This window comes from Triturus cristatus, chromosome 6, assembly GCF_964204655.1.
Source record: "Triturus cristatus chromosome 6, aTriCri1.1, whole genome shotgun sequence".
In the NCBI taxonomy this organism is placed as follows: domain Eukaryota; kingdom Metazoa; phylum Chordata; class Amphibia; order Caudata; family Salamandridae; genus Triturus; species Triturus cristatus.
The window spans coordinates 157,069,405-157,092,268 of record NC_140589.1 but is presented as its reverse complement, the minus strand read 5'-3'; the positions used below and the strand labels follow the sequence as shown (position 1 = coordinate 157,092,268).

Below are 22,864 nucleotides of genomic sequence, written 5' to 3'. Positions count from 1 at the left end.
AGTCCAGGGCACACTCAGTCAAAGTACATTCAGCAATTCAGCAAAAAGTTGGGGCATACCATGCAAGAAAGATGGCACTTTCTCACAATAGATACTTGTTGAATGCGGTATGTGCAGCCGGTTTGCCCATATGAATGACTACAATTAGCTTGCAGGCACGCAAACCAGCTCTTAGGGATTACCAGAGGGAAATTCAGTAATATGTAGTAAAACCTTAGTAGGGCCGACGTTTTAAATAATGCTCCTCTCCCTAGACTGTTGAGTGGAAGCTTGACCCATTCACACAAATCTGCATGTGTTCGGGTGAACGGTGGGGAGAGGTTTGTTTTAGAGTCCACGTTAGCTCAAGTTACAGATCCATATGCATACCAATCGAGTCTGCGAATGTGGAGTCAGGTTTGCAATGCGATCGCATCTGTGCCTCCTGGGATTGTGACCAGAAGAGATTTTGTCCAGTTAACCTGTAAACCGAAGGCTTCTCCATAGATCTCCAATGTCTGAAACAACCAGTGCCCCGTATCAAGGAGCCGCCCTACAAAGAAGAGCACATCATCAGCACAGCGTGGTATGATGTCCTCATGATCAACCTCACATTGAAATCATCATACTTGTGCATCACCTCTGGCCCATTTTGCCATGCCTCCCATGCCAGAGCAAAAAGTGTGGGGTTAAGGGGCAGCCCTGTTTGTTGCCACGACCAATAGGATACACCGGTGATGGGGGCCAGTCACCTTTACTTGGTCAAAATCTCATCTATGTCTTCACTCTTAAGAGCTCTGTAGGTGTTGTCCTCATGTGCCCTTTATGTGTACATGCAATCGTGGTTGTCAATGATCGTTATTCAGTGTGACTAATTTGCTGTGTTACAAACAGTGAATGAGGGCTTTCCTGTTATTATTGTTCTAATATTGTTTATTCCACATTTATCAAGGATTTGTTCTGTGTGTCACAATCCTTCTGTACATCAGTAATTATTAAGTGCTAAGGAGGATTCCTGTTGAACATGCCAAAGCCCTGGACTGGAACAGTGTTGGCAGTCCCCAGTGTTCACACCTTTGACATTAGCCTTAATTAGAGCCCAAGAGAGGCCTCTGCCATCTTGGAGTATAATGACTAATGTAAACTTTGAAGCTGACTACTCTGTACTAAACTCAGGGTTAAATAACTTACTTTCTAAACTGGGATTTTATTTGTTGGTCAAGTTTATTGTTCCTAAAATGTGGCCTGTTTAATATTCTATTTTTAGTATACACTGCCCTTTTCAGTACTTATGTAATAACCAGGTAAATAATATTTAGGTTTGAAACCATGCGTATCGGAGCCATCTCACCAATTTTGCTTTCTTTCCATTTCAGGCTTAGAAAACTCGGCTCATGTCTTAGAAAAAGCTGGTAAGATCTTCAGCGCCACTTTAGGATTGGTAGACATCACCCGGGGAACAAATTCGTATTACAAGTTGCAGCTGCTGGAGGACGATAGGGAGACCAGGTAGGAGAATGTGGCCTTGTTTTGAGTTAAAGCACTGCAGTTTTCTGGGCTGAAGTCAATAAACCGAGTATCATTGAGTTGGTTGTAAGTATCTGTTATAAAGTGCCAAGACCCTGCATATAGTGAGTGTGCACTTTTCATGTACACGTGTTAGATCAACTTATTACTAGAACTGAGAGAGCCCATGAGAATATTAAACTCATTAAACCTAAAGAATGCTTACATTTACAAAACACAAAAATATCCCTTTCTATACAAACCCTAGCCATATGATGTCAAATCTTCCCAAAGGCTGTTCACCTAATGCCTGTTGCTAGTAAAAGCCCACGAAAGAAAGGAGTGCATTCAGCTGTAACCCAATTTAGACTTTACTACAAACAAAGAACGCCTAGGTGCCTGTCCGCTGTGTAATTATTTCAAACACTTTGTTTCCTAAAAAGCACTTACAGTTAACGCCAGTTAAGGCATTGCATTACAATTTTATGGTTTATAATGATTCTCAAAGAACAAATGTAATTTTGTCACAGAAAATGATCAGTTGTTTAAAAATAATATCAAGGGAAACTATAATATTGAATACCGGAGACCAGGGTATGAAGTTACACCGTTAATAAGCTATGCCTTGAGTAGAACGAGTGTTAATGAGGACTCCTGGGCTTATCCCTGGTAGTGTTGGTTCAAAGTTACAGGCAAATTTTAGAGGAAAATGATTGTGAAATATTATGACAGCAACATAGATTTAAATTCAAGCTATCCAACAATAAAATTCCCAAATAACTTTAGTAGAAGAAAAAATTTAATGAGTACGTTAGAAAAATTGTTAATGTAGTCGGTGTTGAGAAATTTTAAAGAGAACGCAAAATATTTCCATAAAAATGCTGAACATCTTCAAAAGCCAGTGTTACACTTTGAGATTGTGCCTTTTAAACAGGTTAGGGAGACAGTACTGCAATAGTTTTAGCACTGAAACAAACTAAAGCCCTCGAGAATGGTCTTAAAAGGTTTTAGTTTATCTTAAAACATAGTTACTCAATCGCAGCACCAGTTCACCAGTATTGGTTCTTTCTAAGATTCACATGTTTGAATTATTCCCCATTGTTGAAGTGGGAGTCCCAAAGCAGTATGTATGTATCATTATCATAGGCTATAATAGCAATAAACAATCACTTTAAAAGTCTATATATGTATTTTTATAAAAGGACCAAATTTCAAACTTTAGAAAAATCAGGTGGCAGCACCATGTAGAACACTCCCAAGAAAGGCTGAATCCCTCAGGTTTTCTACCGCCCGTCGTGTAAAGGGAATCTCCCTGAGCTTTGCTTGGTTTCTTCAGCTATTACTACTTTTTGGATCATCCAAGGTTATATTTCATGTTTTGTTTCTCTGGCACTAATATGTCACATTAGAGAAAACAAGGTAAAGGACCACAAAATATGTCTAACCTTTTCCTTTAAAACTGAAACGTATAGAGAGATGAGGCTATTATTGGGGCTGCAGAAGCTTAAATATGTCACTTCTGATTAGGACAGTGAGGATTCCTTCACCTCACAAGAGAGGTCAGAGGGAGAGGTCACGCCAAGGCTCTCCAGAAGGCGCGCAGAAAAGCCGTAAAAAAGACTTACCACGAGTCTTCAGAAGGAATTTCTCAGAGAGAAAATTGGAAAAACTTCCTCCGAGGCAATATCAGACCCTACAACTCCCTCTTCACCCCTGACTACATCGGGGGAATCCTCATAACCTGACAATGAGGTGTCTACGACAAAACCGCCGTAAAAAAAATAGATAACAACAATTAAGATAACGTCGACAGCCACAACCATGTAGACTATTACAGCCTTATTTATGACTGCCTCATCCACATATTTACCATGCTTTCACTGTACCACACTTCACCCCTTGTGTAGTGTACTTCTTGCGAGTACACATGCACTCAGCACGTTTCCATTAGGCACCTCCTTCCACATCTATCTGATGTAGGCCAGGGGTGAGTTAAGCACACAGTAGTGGAACTTTTAAAAAGGGGATTGAGCCTGTAGGCCTCACTCCAGTGACGCAGGGTAAAACGTTCCTGTTCACTACTACTGATCAGTACAACGTATGCTGACACCACTTCGCTTGTGCTGCTTAACACCTGGTGAAGGCAGTAGCCTTCCACCACTACAAAGGCAAAGCTTTGGGCGTCCCTCCCGATCCAACAAGACCGTAATCCGTGAGACAGGTTTATGTCATGGCGCACACACATGATCCGTGTTCGCCTATGACAAAAAAATCAGCATTAGGGATCTAGACAACAGTACAGTTGGGCACTCAAGCCAGGGGTACATGTCTCACCATGCAAAGGACTTTACACATATAGGCTTTTAAAGTGATTGTTTATTGCTATTATAGCCTATGATGATGATACATACATACTGCTTTGGGACTCCCACTGTGGGGCTCCCACTTCGACAATGGGGAATAATTCAAACATGTGAATCTAAGAAAGAACCAATACTGGTGAACTGGTGCTGCGATTGAGTAACTATGTTTTAAGATAAACTAAAACATTTTAAGACCATTCTCGAGGGCTTTAGTTTGTTTCAGTGCTAAAACTATTGCAGTACCGTCCCAACACATCTTTAGCAGCTAACACAGCTGACTCTTTAAAGGAATGCTGTTTTGCTTTCTTTACAGTTTGTGGATCATTAACTAATTTGTGTTGTCAAAGAAATGTGACTTACATTTAATATTGCCTATGTGCTACAGGTGTTACAAGTTTGCATGTAATCTTCCCAAGTGCACAGGTTTTTCATTAAAGGCTGAAGCTACTCAACCTCCCTAGAATGGGGCTTATTACAGAAATGCCCTATTTTTTCTTTTACAGCATAGTAGAAATATTCCTCATCTAAACACAGAATGATAAAACGATATGTGATTTGTAAGCTGTAGCATTTGTCCAGCTGTGAAGCTGCTGTTCCAGGATAACTTGTTGGTTTGTGTGGATCTGTTAAAGCTACTTGTCCACTCCAGCTTGCTGTCCTTGGAATAATGCCACACTATACTACGTATTGATCTATGATGAATGTCGTGAATGTTCAATTCAATCTTTTTTTCAATTGTTCTTCTCTTTATCTTTATCAATATTAATATTGTTTTTAAAATGTTTATCCAGCCTTCATTCTCATGAATGCCTCATTCCTCCTTTCTGAAATATTTTATCTCTTGATAACTCCGTGGGTGGAGGAGCTGACTTTGAAATTGTTGTACTGCCTGACTTCAGAACGTAGTCCTTTCTCTTTCTTTTCTGTGCACTCTTATTAATGCTGACCCAATAGCGGCTTCATCAATAGGAAGTGAGTAACATTTTTCATTATCCAGTGGGCTTCTATTTACAATGTTTCCTTATGTTCAGTTTTTGAAGACCTATTGGTCTTCCATGGTAAGCCTGGTTCCTGTTCTGTGCACACTTCTCGTATCTCTCCACTAACACATGCCTCTGATTTGAAGCTGTACCTGGAGTATCACTTCAGTCACTGGACCACTACATAGGTTTGCTGCAGCTGATGAATTTCTAAAGATGTCTGGAATCTGACCTAGGTAGAAATGTTAGAATGAGATAAAGATGGGTAACGGAGAAGCAGAGGGTAAAAGACAAATAGAAGTTCAGAATACAACTGAAGGAGGGGCTATGGGGAGACTATCCTGGCTCAAGATGCAAAAACTGGAAACAAAGTGGGAAGAATGAGTGAAGAAGAATGCTCGTTGGTAGGTTATCTCCAGTATAAATTCACTTTTGAATTCTGAAGCAGTGACAATGAAATTATAAATGCATAATGCATAATGCATTATGCGGTTAGAATTGATTTGGAACTCGTATAGCTTTTTGGCATGAATGTAGCAGTGATACCAACTAAGCTAAGATGACATCCTGGTGAAGACATTTGAAAGTCACAGGTGAAAAAAGTTGGAGAGCTCTGGTCTGCATGGGTGACAGAATGAGCTGAATATAATAACTATGTAAAGGAAAGAACCCCATGACAGCAGGTGGTGGCAGATACATGAGCAACTGCAAGGAAAAAATTATGAGCGCAAGAGAGCCCTGTAAGGTGATTCTACAAAGTTTTCCTAACTTTACCACTTTGCCACCGCATTCTGTTCTTCTTAGATTAAAGAAAAGGAGGAGCTCGTCCCTTTGGTACAAATTGATGGTCTGTCAATTTACGAGGAAGCATTTTTTAATGGTGCTAAATAATTTATTGTAATTTGTGTCTAGGTACTGGGTATTTAGATCCTGGGGCCGTGTTGGGACAGTCATTGGCAGTAACAAGCTGGAAGAGATGTCCTCAAAAGAAGAAGCAATAGACCACTTTCTAGAAATGTATGAAGGGAAAACTGGGAACTCGTGGCATACTACTAACTTCACAAAGTACCCAAATAAATTCTACCCCCTGGAAATTGACTATGGCCAGGTAAGCATGTCCTGGTGCACATATAAGTCATCAGTAGCTGGTCAAACAGTGCATTGTTTATTTGGTGCGCTCTTTTTTAGGTCCTATATAGACTTTTGCTTCTTGATTAACTTTCTCTCAGTCATCCATAATACTGTAGAGGGGTTACATTTCAGCAGGAGCTCTTATAAGTATTACCCATTCAACGCTATCACGCTCAGAAATCTGTTAAGACCATTGCTACTCAGTTAATTCAGCTCTTTGTTCCTTCCTCGCTCCCATATTGGCACATCCCTTAGTGTAACCTCCAGAATATCATTCACTTTCAAATCCTCTCTTTTCAGGCTTCTTCATACCTTCTGGGTTCTTGAGACCTCCTGGTCTCTTCAAATCTATTGTCCTCCTTTCTAATAGCCTACCCTATTTTTGATCACCTGATCTCTTTTGATCTACCCAGGCGCACACTCAAAATTGATCTGTTCTGGTCAATCCTCTCCACTTATAATTTTGTCAATTCAGACCCCTAAATTTTTGCCTTTCCTTTGTGGTATATAGTTTACCTTCGCCAACTCTGCTTTCTTTTTATCTATTGTTGTCCATTTTGAGCTATCTTTATTTATCACCCTTTGATCTTTAATGGTCTGTGCGCACCCCGTTTTGATCGCCTGTTGTCCATCATCTCCTTTCTAATCTTACCTATTCTTGTCCCTTCTGAGCTTGTCTTGCTTCTGCTGATCTTTTCTTGTCTATGTTCGCTCCTTGTAATTGTTTGTCTTCCCTCACTCTGTCAGATTTTTACTGTTCTATCCCCACTCCCTTTGGCCTTGTTTATGCTCTGCCCTTCTAATCGCATCAGTCTTCACCCTTTTTCATCTATTCATGTTCAGCTTCACACACTCTACACGAGGTCTACCCTCACCCCTCATCTGGTCTCCTTTTGAGTATTGTCTCCCATTCCAACCATTTGTGAGCCTTTGACCCTCCTGATATATTTTTGTTTAGGCTCACACTCATGTGCGTTCAGTACTTTGTCTTTCTAGTCAGTATTTTTGCCCTTTCTGTTTTTTGCTATTCTATCTTCCCATTTCCAGCTCTTGTTTTCTATCCTTTCTCCTTCTGACCCCCTCTTGTATGTTGTTTGGTTTTAACCACCTCTGCCTTTCTGTGTACTTTAGGATCTATTTTTCTCGTCGCTCTTATTAACCACCTTTTGTCAACGTCCATGATTTTTGTCTATCCTCGCCACTTCAAATCTTTGGTCTATACTTGTCATTTCTGATCTTTTATTTTTATCATATCATTGTTGATCATATCGATTATTACTTGTGAAAATAGCTTTGGAATACACCCTGTGAGTCTTCAAGATAATGCACATGGCTTGATGAACACTTAGCTTGATTTGCAGGACTTTTTGTTTCATGTTTTACACCCAGTGGCTGCAGACTGTTATAGTGTCCTTCCTGCCTATTAAAACATGTCCTGGGATCCAGAGAAGTCTGAAGCAGATAACATCTACTTCACTTCTTTCACTGTTTCTATCTTTTGTCTGTTCCGTAAGGAGGAAGAAGTTGTGAAGAAGCTGTCGGTGAATGCAGGCACCAAGTCGAAGCTCGCCAAGCCTATCCAGGAGTTGATCAAGATGATCTTTGATGTGGAAAGCATGAAAAAAGCCATGGTGGAGTTCGAGGTACTTGGGTTGGTTTAGTGTGATTATTTGAGCCGGGGCTTCAGGTCATGTCTGCTTTCTCTTTAAAGTGGGCCTTACTGTGTGTGAGATTTCGCAGATGTTAAACATTGCGCAGGAATGGTTATATGTATCCCTGATGGTTGACTTTAAATTTAATTTAGACTAGCTGTGAACAGATTGTTCACTGTTGGCCAAACATAAGTTGCCAGTGTGCAGTTGTGTATATAGCCCCCTGTCCACAACTCTTACCTGTGAAAATTAAAAGAAAATGGTGCAGTGTTGTGTAAACAAGATTCTTTAAAGACCGGTTTGTCTTTACCTTCATGATAATGCTTCCTTTATGGCTCTTGGTTGTGTTTGATAGAATGAGATCAAAAAAACTAATTTTTTTCATGACATGTATTTTCTGTTGAAACTCACACTATGTACGTGGGTGGTAAAAAGACGAGAACCCTCACTCACCCAGAGGTGACATGCATCATCATCGGATCCCCTCTTCACACTGGAACCTCGCAGTACCAGTGTGGGCTACGACTCTTTCGCAAGATAGGAGCTGGGGTTGTCACTAATTCTGCAGATCTTATTTCTTGTATGGGGAGGTAGGAGCAGAGTGCAAAAATCAAAACAATAAAGTGAGTTAAAACTATCTCATGGTGGACAGGACACCTTTTATTCTGGTTCCCCCAATGGATAGAGCTAACGCCCAAGCTAAGTTAAAAGGGTATGGCTGTTCCCTTATTAAATGGTCAACATGTTTCTGCCTTCCTTGACTACCAAAGTACGTGGCATCCCTCAAGACCAAGTTCTAAAGTCACCCTGCTTAATAATCGAAAAGAAAATACCATTCTTTCATGTTATTGGTCAGTGTCATGGCATCCCCCTTTATGATCCGCAAAAATCTGAAAGAAACAAGCATTGAAAATGCAATAGGTCTCGCCTTTTATTACGTTGAAGCCATTTGCTTTGCTATACAATACCATTAGCAAAGCAAATGGCTTTAACTTAATCAAAGGCGAAACCTATTGCATTTTCAATGCTTGTACTCCTTTGTGCATTTTCCACAGTTTTTCCATAGAGCGGTATCGACCCATAGGTATTGGAGCGCTTTACATACGGACACGTTTGAATATGCACGGGGACATTTTAATGGCACTGGCAGGCGAAGTGATTTGCCCAGAATCACAGGATGTGGAGCCCACCACTTGTCTTGAACCAGGTTCCCCAGTGCCGCAAAGTGCACAGACTCGACACCACATCCTGGATAGAGCGGAGGGTGGCAGGCAGAAGCCACATGAAAGCTGGGCTTGCTATGGTGCCAAAAATTGCAGCTCTGGACTCGGCGCCACATCCTGGGTAGGGCGGAGGGTGGCAGCAGCCACATGAAAGCCGGGCTCACACAGGACCTCGAGCAGAGCCAGGCTTCAGGCTTGAGCCTAGCGCGAGCTTTCAGCGGCAGGACCACCTCTAAAGGTGGGCTGCCTTTTCAATTGTGTATTTGGGTTTTGCCTGCACAGTGCTTGCTCTGTGCTTGACATATCTATTGTTTTTAATATATACTTAAAAGGGACTTACATCCCACCTCCTCTTTCCTTGGTCTCATTGGTTCCTGAGAGTGCCACTTACCTTCCCTCGATCTCTAGTGGCTGTAGCATATTTACCAATGCTTGTTTCTCGTCTTCTTCTCATCAGTTCCGCTGCTAAATACTTTTAACATCAGCTTTTACTCTTTAAGTTTTGCCTTTTACTCTTGCTGAATATTTATATAACAATTAACCACCCAGAGAGATGAAGTGATTTGCATAGAATCACAGAATGGTGCCCACAGAGACTCTAGCCGTATCGCAGTCAGCAGCTCTGACCACTGCGCCACATTCTCTTCATGGAGCTCATTCTTTCATCCCGGAGGATGATTGATAAAAATAGGTCTTTATTGATCACATAGGGAATACCAATGCATTGCCAATGCTTGTGTAACATGCTGTCACTGCCATCTGTGTTCTGCTATCCATCCGCAGTGGATAAATTAAGTGTCTCTAGCGCCAACAGACAGTAAATGTGTCGCGCACGCTTTATGAAATGACCAGGTTTGTTATTATACTAACGCAGGCTGATTTAGGTTATCGTTTCCAATTTGTGGAACTTTGTCAAAAATATTTCACTCAAGAACAGCTGGACTGTTCATGAGCACTCTAGAGTGGGGCGGGATACGGTTTCTTTTATCCAAAAATGGTGACATGTTTATGAGTTTATCTAATATCCAGGAGGTGGGTGTTGTGGGAGCTGTGCATTCCTGGCCCACTCCTGGAAGCAGCGGCTTCAGGAGGAACGTACACCTATCTGGGTGGGGCTGACGGAAGAGCGCAGGAAAAAATCCAATTATTCAGATGGGGAAAATGTTCACTTCGGAAACACACAAAGAGATTAATCAGCCCAGCTGGTATCACTACATAACGCGGGCGGCAGTGGTATGCTCCCAGCCAACCACAGAAGCCTTATATCTAGGGAGATATGTGCATCTGCTCAGGATCAGGCAATGCGTCAGAGTAGAGTCGGGATTCCAAACACAGACCCTTAACAGTTACAACAAGCATCAATCCGTGTAGAGCATCCATACCGTATGCTTTGTTATAGAACACCCATACTGTACGCTTTGTTATAGATTCTAGAACATCCATACTGTACGCTTTGTTATAGAACATTCATACCATACACTTTGTTATAGCTGCTGTTTTATTTGAACAGGGAACTGTTTCTTTCTGGTTTTCTCACACATGGACTGGGCCACTTGAAGGTTTGGAGGGGCGGAGCGTTGCACACTAATAATGCATGGGCTCAATGTTTGTACTACTTGGCAAGGGTCATGGTAAGATGGCCGTGTCTGTAAATCTGCCCTCTACAGATACTAGCTTGTTAACAAAGGTTATCTTTGTCTGAGCAGGTTTGACTCCGCCTTTCATCCATGGATGTCAACACACTAAAATGGCAGGAGCAGCTCTTTCCTTCGTCCTTTCGTCCTGGACTCCGACCCGCTCATTATCCATCACATAGGCGAAGCCGATGCATTACCAATGCCTGTTACTAGTGTGAACTCAACTTGCGTGTTTTGTGTTGAGAGGCGGGGCGCTTTGCTTCGGGGCGCCCACAGCTGAGGCTGTGTGCAGGATTAGAAACAGGTTCCACAAGGATGCCTTCCAGGTCTCCCCTCCAACCCGTCTGCCTTGTTGAGTCTCTGCGGGCAGCCGTTACCCCGAAATGTGCTTGGCTCGAATCCACTACTATCAGCCTTGTAGAGGTACCAGTCAGCTCCTCCGAAGCCCTTCCGAGGGGACCCTGCCATATGACTGACTTTACTCCAACCACACTTGTCCTTTCAATATAGCCTGACATACAGGTAAACCTGATATGTGGCTGTCTGTCCCCCAGCCTTTCTCGGGCACTAGCCTGGCACGTGGCTCACCCTGACCCGCCCCTGGCCACCCTACCGAGGAACTGGCCACTGTCCTTGCCGCCCTTTCAGCAGCTCTAACCCAGCCACGCTGTCCTTTAGAGAGCTTGTGACATGGCTTGCTCTGACCCACCCATGGCCATCCTGCAGAGGCACTGGCCACTGTCCCAGCCCAGCTGTCCTTAAGAGTGCTTGCCGCATGACTTGCTCTGCCCCAGCCCAATTGTCCTTTAAGGAGGCACACCCCCATGACACCAGCCAGCCTGGCTCCCTACTGGTCTTCAAGATGTATTAGCCTGCAGTCTGTCAGATGCATCCGCCTACCATGAAACTCACTGTGCCCCGGCCCTGCAAGCCTTTCCGAACCACTCTCCTTCCACTAAAGCCCAATGAGCTTTCACCGGAATATTACCTTTTTTATAAACTGTCAAATCATAAGGGACCTAACCCCACCCTGTTGACCGTCATTTGCATAAGGCATTCATCCCAGGATGCACCTGTGCATAATTCGCGTTTGGCTGCATTATTTATGAAAGCGTAGGAACGCGCGTTAGACTTTGACAACAGAGGAAATCCTCAGGGTAAATAGACAATTTAAGTACAGCCCGAGAACAATATCTGTAGAAGCAGCCTAACGTCAAATGTAATGGAGAACTCCGAAGTCAGAGTAAATTAAGCAAAATATTCTGGCACCTAGCGAAATTCGTTTTTTTCCGGACATTAAACACAGTAAAACAGGAGATTCATATCTGTACAAGGTCACACAATACACCTGCTACGGTCTTGCCAGAGTATGTCCTGGGAGTTATGCATTGAGCCCCTCGCCATCTTACCCCCCTCCCCACCCACCACACAGCACAGGGGAGCGATAAACGGCATTTGGTCATTTACCTGGCAGAGGTAGCCCCGGTCCGGGCCAAGCAGAGGTCGTCCTCGCAGTCTCAGCGCCTCTTCCCTCCCTGGACAGGGCACCGCGCCGCGGTCACTGCGCTTCAAGAGGCCCTGGGTGCGAGCCAGGGAGAAACTCTAATGAAGAAGAAGAAGAGGAGGAGGGAAAGGGGAAGCAATAAAAAAAAACACAACCTCGCCGGGTTATTTCTTCCGGCCGCGAGGCCGAGGCACCAGCCCTCGCCAGTCTGTGTTGGTAAACTGGGCATGTGGAAGTCTCAGAGAGACAGACCGACAACGATAGAAAATCACACCAGGCAGTCACCGACAGCACACGAAAAAGACACCCACATATTGGCAGGCAAGCACAACAAACTGACAACAAGCATTTGCAATGCAATAGGTCCAATTGCACTGCAAATGCTTAAGTTTAAAGATCAGCGCAGTGCCGCTTCACGGACACCGCGCTGGGTTTCTATTTCTTAACTTCAACACTGAGCGCGGTATCCTTGAAGTGGGCGCTGCGCTCAGTGTTAAAGTTAAGAAATATATAAATAATCCGAGCGCGGTGTCCGTGAAGCGGCGCCGCGCTCAGTTTCAAAGTTAAATAAAAAACAAACAAACACAAACAGGCATGGTTCAATCTGATTAGTACCCCACTGAAAATGAAAACAAAAGAGTGCTTAAAGTGAGTAATAAAAGAGGACGTGTAACTCCGCCAGTAAACTATCCAATCCCGGGGGGCGGGGATAAAAGGAGACAGGGTGGCAACAAGCAGTGAGTGACATGCCGTCGGTGCAATCATTGCACTGCCTTTGGCATAATTTGTGACGCCAAATGATGCGCACGAATCACCACTGAAGGCGGAGCTGGGACGAGGCTTCTGGAATCTTATCGATTCCAAGAAGCCTCGTATGATCAGGCAGCGCATGCGCTGCTTACGTCAGGCCGAGACCTAAAAACACAACGGTGATAAACCATCCACATCTGAATAGAAACTGTATTCATCCCGGTGACAACAATGCGCCCACCACCAGCACTGCAACCTAGTGTAATGTGAATTAATGGGACGATGACGAAATTAATGAAAGTTCTTACCAACTGTGATATATTAAATCTACTCGACCTCCAATGATCCTTTCAGATCGAGTAAGCTGTAAAGATGTGAAAGTAACATAAAGAAAAGTAAAGCCAATCAAAATGAATGAATCAGCATACATCCCCAGTAAGTGATGCTCTGTTCGTGTGGCTTCATAAATAAAGTTTAACAATATTAAATCATGTAAAAGCTATAGAATTCCTGGCAAGACAAGAAAATACCGTAACATATGTACGAAGAGACAGCACAGCTGACTAAACAGACAGTCCAGCCCATATATTCAAAGCCCAAAATGCCCAAACCCCTTATCAAAAAAGGGGACTCCTCAAGAGCGTATCTAGCAGTCCTAGGCAATTTTTTAAGGGACTACAACACAAACGGGGTTTTGTCGAAAGCCGTCTTACCTACAAAGTCTAAGACAACCTCATCACATAAAAGGCCAGCGGGAGGATCCGTCTCACCTGGGAAGCGTGTATTAGAAACTTGTTCCCGCGTGTACCGCCCCCTCATGTGTCAATGAACCGGAAGCAAATACTCCGCACATGGGTTCTAACGCGTCTACCTACTAAATGCAGCTGTGTTGGCATGGGTATAAGATTTCTCAGCTCTATCAAAGGGAAGAGGTGTGGCGCCGCGGCCAGAGCGACTGACACTGGAATCTGGGGATCACGGTTCGATCTCCGGCGGCAGATTAGCCCAGCACCATGTGACTCTGGACAATAGCTTGCTTCATCTTCCCGACGGCCCCCAGCACCTAGAGACCCTTATGGGTGATTGTTCGCACTTTACAAATGTGGATATTATTATATTATCAAAAAGTATTACGTGCTAACCTCTCCAGCACCAATAAGGGAGTGTGTATTAAAGGCAACCTCCCGAATATATATCCCTTTTGTGTGTCAGTGAACCGATTTACTAATAAACCACGAATGGGAATTGTAGTTCATGAACCTACCCATTAAATTCAGCAGTGTCGAAATGGATTTAGAATTACTCACCTATATCCAAATAATGAGTTACGTGTTTGCATATCCAAGGTGTGGTAAACATAGCGTGTTTCAGAAAAGTCTATTGACCCTCTGTCTGCCTCTCTTTCTGATATTTCTCTACTCATTCTTACCTTTGCCCAGCAGGGCTCCGCTCTGGCCACTCTGTCTGCTTTCCTGCGGCTGCCTCACCAACTATCTTTATTTAAGTTGTTGGTTGGTTTCTGAAAGGACTTGTATTTGTGTTTCCCCCTTCACCCTTCATCATGCTTCAGTGGAATCTGAACCTGGTTCCCACTTACCTCATGTGTGTTCCCTTTTAGCCGCTATACAATTTTCCGCTCCAGCTGCTTACCATCAAGACTGCTTTTCTAGTGGCAATAACATCTGCCCGGAGGGTGAGTGAGCGGCAGGCTTTATCATCTAAGCCTCCCTATCTTATGGTATTCCCGGACAAGTTGGTGCTTCTCACCTTGGCATCTTTCCTACATAAAGTGGTGACCCCAATCCATTTGGGGCAGTCTGTCACCCTTCCCACCTTTTGTATGCTTCACCACATCCCTCTAAAGAGGAGTAGCGACTCCACCGTCTAGACCCAAAAAGAGCCTTTCCATTCTACCTTGACCACACAAAAGAGTTCCTGGTGGATGACCAACTCTTAGTTTGCTATGTAGGAGCGAAAAAAGGTTGGGCAGTTCAGAAACAGACCATTTTGTGCTGGGTCGTTCTCTTTATCAATGTTTGCTACGCCCTGGCCAAGAAGCAGCCTCCTGAGGGCTTCTGGGCAGTCCACCAGAGGAAAGACTGCGACCACGGTGTTAGCTCATGGGGTTTCAGTTCTGGACATCTGCTGGGCAGCAATGTGGGCGTCCCGGCACACGTTTGCCAAAGGCTAATGCCCGAAAAGTCCGGTTCACATGGAAGAGCATTTCGCCTGTTTGGGCCTGCAGGACTAATTAGTATAGTCTGTTTGTCCGCATCCCACCCCCAGGATGGTATGGATTGGGTTTCTATTCAAAGGTAAGTAATCTGCAGCTATAGGTGTCTCCATCAAATTAAAAAGTTACTTACCTTCGGTAGAACATTATCTGGTAGAGACAATATCTAGCCGCAGATTCCTTATAGACCCTCTATGCCTCCCAGCTCTGCGAACGCATTTATAGGGCTAGGGTTGCTCCCCTTTCAGGGCCCTAGTTTGGACACACACTAGTCCATTCACTTCACTTCATAGCTCTGCGCTCCTGGCAAGGAAAGTAGTGAAAAATAACTGGCATCTGCGCACCTGGGTGGCGCCTGTATAGGTTACTGCGAAGCCACTTCCGGCGCTGACGAAGCCACTCGGAACCGAACAAAGCCACCTGACGGCGCACAGGGGTACTGCTCATGCAAAAGATTACAGATCCAGTATGATGCCTGGGAAATTCAAAGGTATGGAATCTGCAGTTAGATAATGCGTTACTGAAGGTAAGTAACGTGTTCTTTTGTGCCTTTTTTCCAGACATTTTCTTCTGATAAACTGTGCTGAATGTTTACTGTTGCAGTCTGGGTGCAGTCTGGGGAGGGAATAGTGTTGCGGTTAACAAAGATTTGTTGACGCTCATAAAATAGTCCACCTTTAGAGAACGTTCCATTATCAGTCAGTGCTATGCAGGTACACCTTAAAATAACTTGTCTGTCGTGGTATGCGTTTCTATATGTTATCAAACTTGTGAATGTTTTGTAATATATGTATACCAGTACTCCTAATTATAGTACTTGATTAACTGTTTTATCTTCCAAGACAAGAAAAAAAAATGGTAACGTGTGTTAGTTTGCTATGCTGTGTGTGAGTTTTTTTCAAGGTGTTTTGTTTCTGATATTCATCTATATTGTTTGTTAATGAAGTGATTCTGCTCATACAGATTGACCTGCAGAAAATGCCGCTGGGGAAGCTGAGCAAGCGGCAAATCCAAAGTGCCTACTCCATTCTTAGCGAGGTCCAGACGGTGAGTGCAAATCCTTGTATTGTGTAATTTAGGGTCTTCCAGTGTTGTACACCCAGTGCATGGCGCCTTAAGCAATGACATTTGACAACCTATTCCTACTTCAACCACTGACGTATCCGTGCACAAGCTCTCAATCAAGCAGGTCAGGCAGTTCTGTCAGCACTGGATTTAACTCTCGAAGCCAAAACTCAATCCTGCATCCTTTCAAAGACAATATCATTTAGGGAGCTAGGATTACTACCCGAGAGGTGAAACTTCCTTGCCCCCTACCATTCCCCACCCTTGGCTTCTTTAATTACAGTAACAGTTTGAAAATATTTTGACAGACCTCAAACTATCTATCCAAGAAGGTATTTGCGTCTACACATGCAACGGGATATACTATCAACTTAATTTTTGATATTTGAAATCTCTCCCATCAAACTCCAAACCGTCTGACATCGTCAGACCGCACATCGGTCTTTCTCACAGCCCCTTTTTGACACTCTTTCTCCTTTTGCAAACAAGGTAGACTGTTACACAATAAATGCTGACTCATTGACCACTTCTTTTTGCTTAAATCCTCGCTCATTTCTGAGTTCATTACTGAGGTAGTAACTAAGATCAATGCATTGATCAGCCAAGCCATAGCCACGAAAAGGGGGTTCTCATTGTGATACACCAACACACTTGGACAACAGGAAAAAGACGAGCAAAAAGCTGGAACCAATATGGAGAAAAAGATACTTCAGGCAAAAAATACCAATATGCAATTAAATCCTACTAAAAACTTGTAAAGAAAACACAAACCCAATACTATACAGATGGAATTCACATGACAACCAAAGAAAATGTTGGCATTCTAAAATACCTGTTACAGCCTCCAGCCCTCTCAAGAGGAGTAACCCCTTCTCAAGAGCTTTGCAACAACGTTCCCATTCCTTAAACAACAAATGTGGGGTGATATTTAATAATGTTTCTCCACAACCTGCCATATCCTCAGTGATTTTGACCACAGCTGGAACTAACTCATCTCCTGAGCCTACTCTCAACCAATCCCATCCCATTTCTATTAAAGAAACCTCCAACACTATAGACACATGGTATTCAGGGTCAGCGGATGATGCCTGTCCCTCTCCACAACCAATTTTAACAGTTTTCTGAGTAAAATAAGACCATAACAACAAAAATCTAATGAGGGGAACAGGAGATATGAATCTGTAAAGTCTTTAGTAGAAATGGTGCCAAAAAGAACAACTGGCCAGTGAGAGTCTTTGGAAGTGAAATGCCGAGAACTAAGTGTGATTTTTGGCCAACCGCGATGGAGCCCACTGCAAGGCATGTGCCCATTCGCACTGGCCTTGCAGTGGAAACTGTGTTAGAGGCATATTAGCTGCAGATCATATACTTGTGCATAAAGCGCCATCTAGTTTTGGGTCTGGATGTTTGCACTTTGTTTTTCTTCTGAGAAGTCTTTCCAGTCACGAGGTAGGTGACTCCTCCCTTAGGTGATAGTGCGCATCGACTCCATTGTTAGATTGTTTTTTTTTTCCGCCATCGGGTTCGGATGTGAGTTGTTGCGCTCCGGTTCGGCACCGTCTTTCGGGCCCTCTTCCACGCGCAGTCCAATACCCTCGATGGTATTGTTAATCGACCGCATTCCACACACTCCGCGTATCGTTTAATATTGAACACTTCCAATCGAAACATTCGTGGAAGTCTGTTAGACATACCCGCGCCAGGATCGGTCGCAGCTGATGGAACGGACGCCATTCAAGTTATGTCCAAGGTGTCATGCTAAGTTCCCGCGCACTGACTTGCACGAGGTGTGCAATCTTTGCCTATCCCCGGAACACGACGAGAAAGACTGCGAGTCGTTTCAGTTGAAGAAAACACTCCGTGATCGTCTGGCTCGATATCACGAAATTTACCAGCAAAGCGGCCCTGCGCCGGTCCTCCTCCCAGAAGAGTCCGATCAAGAAGAATCACACGCACAGTAGGCCGAGATGAAGGAGGAGCATGCCTCTGTGTCCGACCACTCTGCCAAAAACCTTCCCTGGCTCAACAGACCGAGAGTACAGACTATCTGTTCCCCTATCATCTCCTTTACAAGAAAAAGGCTCTGGTCCCTCCTCTGCCTGCGGGCCAAGGATAGCATCGAGAAAAATTATCGAGCACCCCACCTTTGGGCTTGGCGCCGAAGCACAAACAGCCTTTAGGCTCTGGCTCGACTCGTACGCACGCCGGTGCGAACCCCAAACCTTCAGCACCGAAACACCTTCTAGTCTCAATCCCGCCATTGAGGAAAGGAAAATCTTCGGAGCCGAAAACTTCGGAGCTGAAACGTTCAACACCGAGACTGCCATCCAGAGAAGGTGCTGCAAATCAAGATTCTCGGACCGAAAATCCACCAGATCCCGGACAAAAAGACATCACAATCCACCCGGAAACTGGACACATTGTTGCCAAACTTCCGGAGAAAAAGAAAATGGGCTTATCGGACGATTACCACATTCCTTTGAAGAGGAAAGTGCTGACTGTTGACTCTTCTTCTCCTTACATTTCTGAACTTCCTCTTGTTTCACCTACACATTCTCCTACACCACCGTCACCTGACCCACACGATACAGGAGACGATGAGGATGATGATTTAGACGCCTATACACCACAAGATGTCCAACAGGATCCCGATCCTTGAGATAATTATAATGTCCCTCAACCGGATAATGACCCTGATTCATATCCTTCTAAACCTTCCCCTACTTATGATAATATTGGGTATATTGAGCTCATTAATAGAGCTGCTCAATACCTTGGGGTAGAGCTACACAAGGAAAGTCTAGAAGAGGATTTTATATTAGAGACCCTTAGTTCATCTCAAAGGGCTACACAAACTTTACCAATGTTAAACGCCCTGCTTAAACATACAGATCATTTCTTCCAAGACCCTGTCAAAGCTAGAATCATCACTCCCAGGGTAGAGAGGAAATACCGGGCTGCACCTAATGACCCAGTCTACAACAAGAGAGAATTACCTTTAGACTCCTTGGTCTTTTCTAATGCTCGTAAGAGGGCTAACTCCCAAACCAGGGGACTCCCCGCCCCCGGATAAAGAGTCCAAGTTATTAGATGCTTCTGGTAAACGGATAGCATCACAGGCTGCTAATAATTGGCGCATTGGTAATGCTCAGTGTGAGAAGTTGGCCTGGTATATGCTGTCCACTAGTTCTAATGGGCACCTTGCACTAGTCCAAACAACCCTTATTGATGATTAGGTTTAAGACCACCTTTATTGAAAGCTATCCTAGTGGTAGCTATGGAGAGCAGCCTTCAGGCTACGTCTCGAAGGAATGTAAAGCAGCTTGGTTTACCTCCTGAATGACCAAATGAAAGGAGAACCACACCAGGTATATATGTATTTATTTCTAAACACTCTCTACTAACCTGTTTATGAGATTAGAGAGCAAGGCACACAATAATACATTTCTAAAACAATCGTAAATAGCACAATATACAATGGGCCCGGGGGGAGACCAAACCATATATTAAGAAAGTGGTATAAGAACCACGACTTGACTAGACACAGTGCCTAGAGCACGTAGAATCGCTGGGACCCCAAGGTAGTGACACAGGGGACCCACGGGGGATGCGTGAAGTGTGAGAACACAGCCGCGACCTCCGTACAATCCTATGGGAAAGTCGCAGTTGGGATTTTAAAGAATAAGGACACTTAGGAGAGGACTTTGAGCAAACCCTTTCAGACTTAGAGGGCTCTAGGGCCAGCACCCACGGGAGCACCGGAGTTACTCGTGTTACCTCACCCAGGGAAGCTGGGTGCATAGGTGTCAAATGGTGTTGGGAATCGTTGTTTTCAATGGCGATGTGCTGAAAAGTGCTGCTGCCGTGGAAAGGAGACGTGTCTGATGTGATCCGAGCCTGGATCGAAGATGTGAAGAACCTGAAAGCAGAGGGGACAGAGTCTGGGTCACTTGCCACTGACCAGGGGCACGATAGGCAAATGCCCACCGATGTCGGGTGCGAAAAGGTGAAGCTTGATTCCACTGCCACGGGGACCAGGAGGCGTCGACGACTACCACAGTCCGCAGGCGAGCTGTCCCACAAAGGATTTCGAGTGCTGGGGGGTCGGTGTCCGGGTTGGAGACCAACAAGCCTTGACAACGGCAGCCCACGCGGTGAGAGTAAAAAGGCTTCGGTGTGGACCAGCAACGTCCTATGGACTCCCCAAGCGATGGAGAGTTAGGGCACTTCTGGAGCAACCAGGAAAGCCCACTGAAAGTTAAAGTACCCTTCTCAGGGACCCACAAGTCAACGGACAGGGGATCGCGAAGGGGCCTCTAGAGGAATCACTCCATACCAGCCCACGGGTCACTCGAGAAGTGTAGCCCAGTAATCTTCGGTGAAATCACTGCTCGGGGTCTGGACTACAAGTAGCCCAAAGCACAGCCTCAGGGATCGCCAAAAAGCATATGCTGCTGCACATGGTAACGGTGTCCAGGGGTTCAGGTTGCACGGTCCCCACGAGGGCTTTGGATCTCAGGTTTGCTGAGAGCACAGATCAGCCTCGGGGAAGCTTGGAAACCCACCTCCAGTGTTGCAAAATCTTCGGAGTCCTTCAGGAGCTGCGTAGTTGCAAACCGGACAGATGCATCTTTGGTGCCTGCCTTGCAGGGGTGCAACTCCTTTACTCCAAGGGAGATTCTTCGGTCATCCAACGTCGTGTAGATAGAAGTTCTGGGATTCTGTAGCAGAGTTTCGTCCAGGTAAATCCAAAGTCCTGTTGCCAGGGGTTCCTACTTTATACCCACGGAAGGGGTGGGACAAACTCAGGGGACCCACCTATGGGAGGGTCAGGACAGAGGGGTGTCTACAACCATGTCCTTTGTCCAGTTTCGCACCAGAGCAGGAGCAAATTGCCCCTGCAACCGGTTTGAGATGGACTATGCACAGGGACACCAAATGTGCCCCCAGTGCAGACATCAAAGCACTCTGAGTGCACCCACCCAGCTCCAATACACTAAAGCCTGTCTGGGAGGTGGTCACACCTCCCTGTGACAGGGAACCTATTGTCCAGCCGTCCCCTGCCGGAGTTTCGTCCACCAGCAGCAGGGCAGACTCGTGTCTGGCTGGCAGCATCCATTTTGTGATGCCAGGGTTCTGTGAAGCTGGTACCGGGTGTACCGGGGTTGTCATATTTCTCCCTCTAGTAGGGTGGAATCATACCTCTCACACCAGTTACTGGTGTGGAGGTATGATTCCAAGGTGTTTGACACCAAACACCACATGTTTCCATGCTGCCGTTTTAAAGTTAGCATTTACCGCGAGGTTATAATGCACTTAAGTATATATGGTTTGGCTGCATCATAAACAACCCCGGAATATAGGTTCCGAAGGCTGCAGAGGGGCTGTGCTCATGCATGGGCACCCTCTCACATAAAACCCAGCACCCTGCCTTCAGGATTGATAAGGCCTGCTATAGGGGTGACTAATAGGTTTATATGTGCAGTGATAAGGATAGATATAGTGAACCTATATCTAAGTAAGGGGTGCATGCACTACCTTACACAGATTGCTGTAGCAGACCTGTTGTGTCATTTTGAATGGCCTCCCAGGGGTGGCATAACATGCTGCAGCCCCTAAGAGGCCTCTGGGGTACCTATGCCCTGGGTACATAGTATACCATATACTAGGTACTGATAAAGGTAACCCAGAATCCAATCTGGAGTGTACCTAAAGTACATGAACAACCAATTTAGGGAGAAAGCAGATAGACTGGGGTCCTGATTTGCAGGATCCCAGTCAAACTAAGTCAAAAACCAGCAAAACACCAGACAAAAGTTGGGGTAACCATGCTGTCAGATTCCACCTTCCTACACGTCGGTATTACTAGCAAGATATGATAGAGCTCATTATGATGAACTTGAAAAGCTCATCCAATTCCTTCCTGACGAGCATAAACCTAAAGCCAGCGATCTTATTCAAGAGGGTAAATTAATAACTAATACCTCTATCGGATGTGCCTTAGATCAGGTAGATCATGCGGCTCGGGCAATAAATGCTAGCGTACTGCTCCGCAGACATGTTTGGTTACGGATTTCTGGGTTTAAGCCTTAGGTACAAGCCTCTATTCTTAATCAACCTTTAAATAAGCAACACCTTTTTCGGCCAACGGTTGATGCATCTTTAGAAGAGATGAAAAATTACACTGAGGTTGCCAAGTCCATGGGGGCATTGCAAGCACCCTCCAACAGAGGTTCTTTTCGTCGCTCGTTCTATAGAGGCGGCTCCAAAAACATCTCTACCGATAATACCTCTTCCTCTTACAAGGGCAACAATCAATCGACCTCTTCCAAAGGTTATTTTCGAGGAGGATATCGAGGAAATAATGGTAGGGAAGGGGCAGAGGTAATTCTACCCGCTCCTTCCCCGCCAATAACAATAAACAATGACTTATTTCCCATACCCCCGATCATCCCACTCCTGTCGGGGGGCGTCTCTCACAATTTCTACCCATTTGGAATACAATTACAACCGACAAATGGGTTCTCCAAATTATCTAATCTGGTTATTGCGTGGAGCTTACAAGCACTCCACCCTATATTCCTCCAAGGTCACATCTCATGTCACACGAACATCTTCCACTTCTAAATCAAGAAGTTGTTTCATTATTGCAAAAAGGGGCAATAGAACCGGTCCCGTTACAATATCAGGAAACAGGCGTGTACTCACTATACTTCCTAATTCCCAAAAAAGACGGCTCTCTCAGACCCATACTGGACCTCAGACAGCTCAATCTATACACTCACTCAGACCATTTTCACATGGTAACACTACAACAAGTGCTTCCTCTCCTTCAGAAAGG

General features: G+C 44.7%; 1 protein-coding gene across 1 annotated transcript in view; it reads left to right on the top strand.

The window, feature by feature from the left end:
- PARP1 (poly(ADP-ribose) polymerase 1) overlaps window positions 1-22,864 on the top strand; it is a 331,612-nt gene that overhangs the window by 184,579 nt on the left and 124,169 nt on the right. The window contains exons 12-15 of the mRNA XM_085610418.1: window positions 1,356-1,488; window positions 5,741-5,936; window positions 7,474-7,602; window positions 15,922-16,005. Coding sequence (XP_085466544.1) covers window positions 1,356-1,488; window positions 5,741-5,936; window positions 7,474-7,602; window positions 15,922-16,005 — 542 coding nt within the window. The remainder of the gene's footprint in view (window positions 1-1,355; window positions 1,489-5,740; window positions 5,937-7,473; window positions 7,603-15,921; window positions 16,006-22,864) is intronic.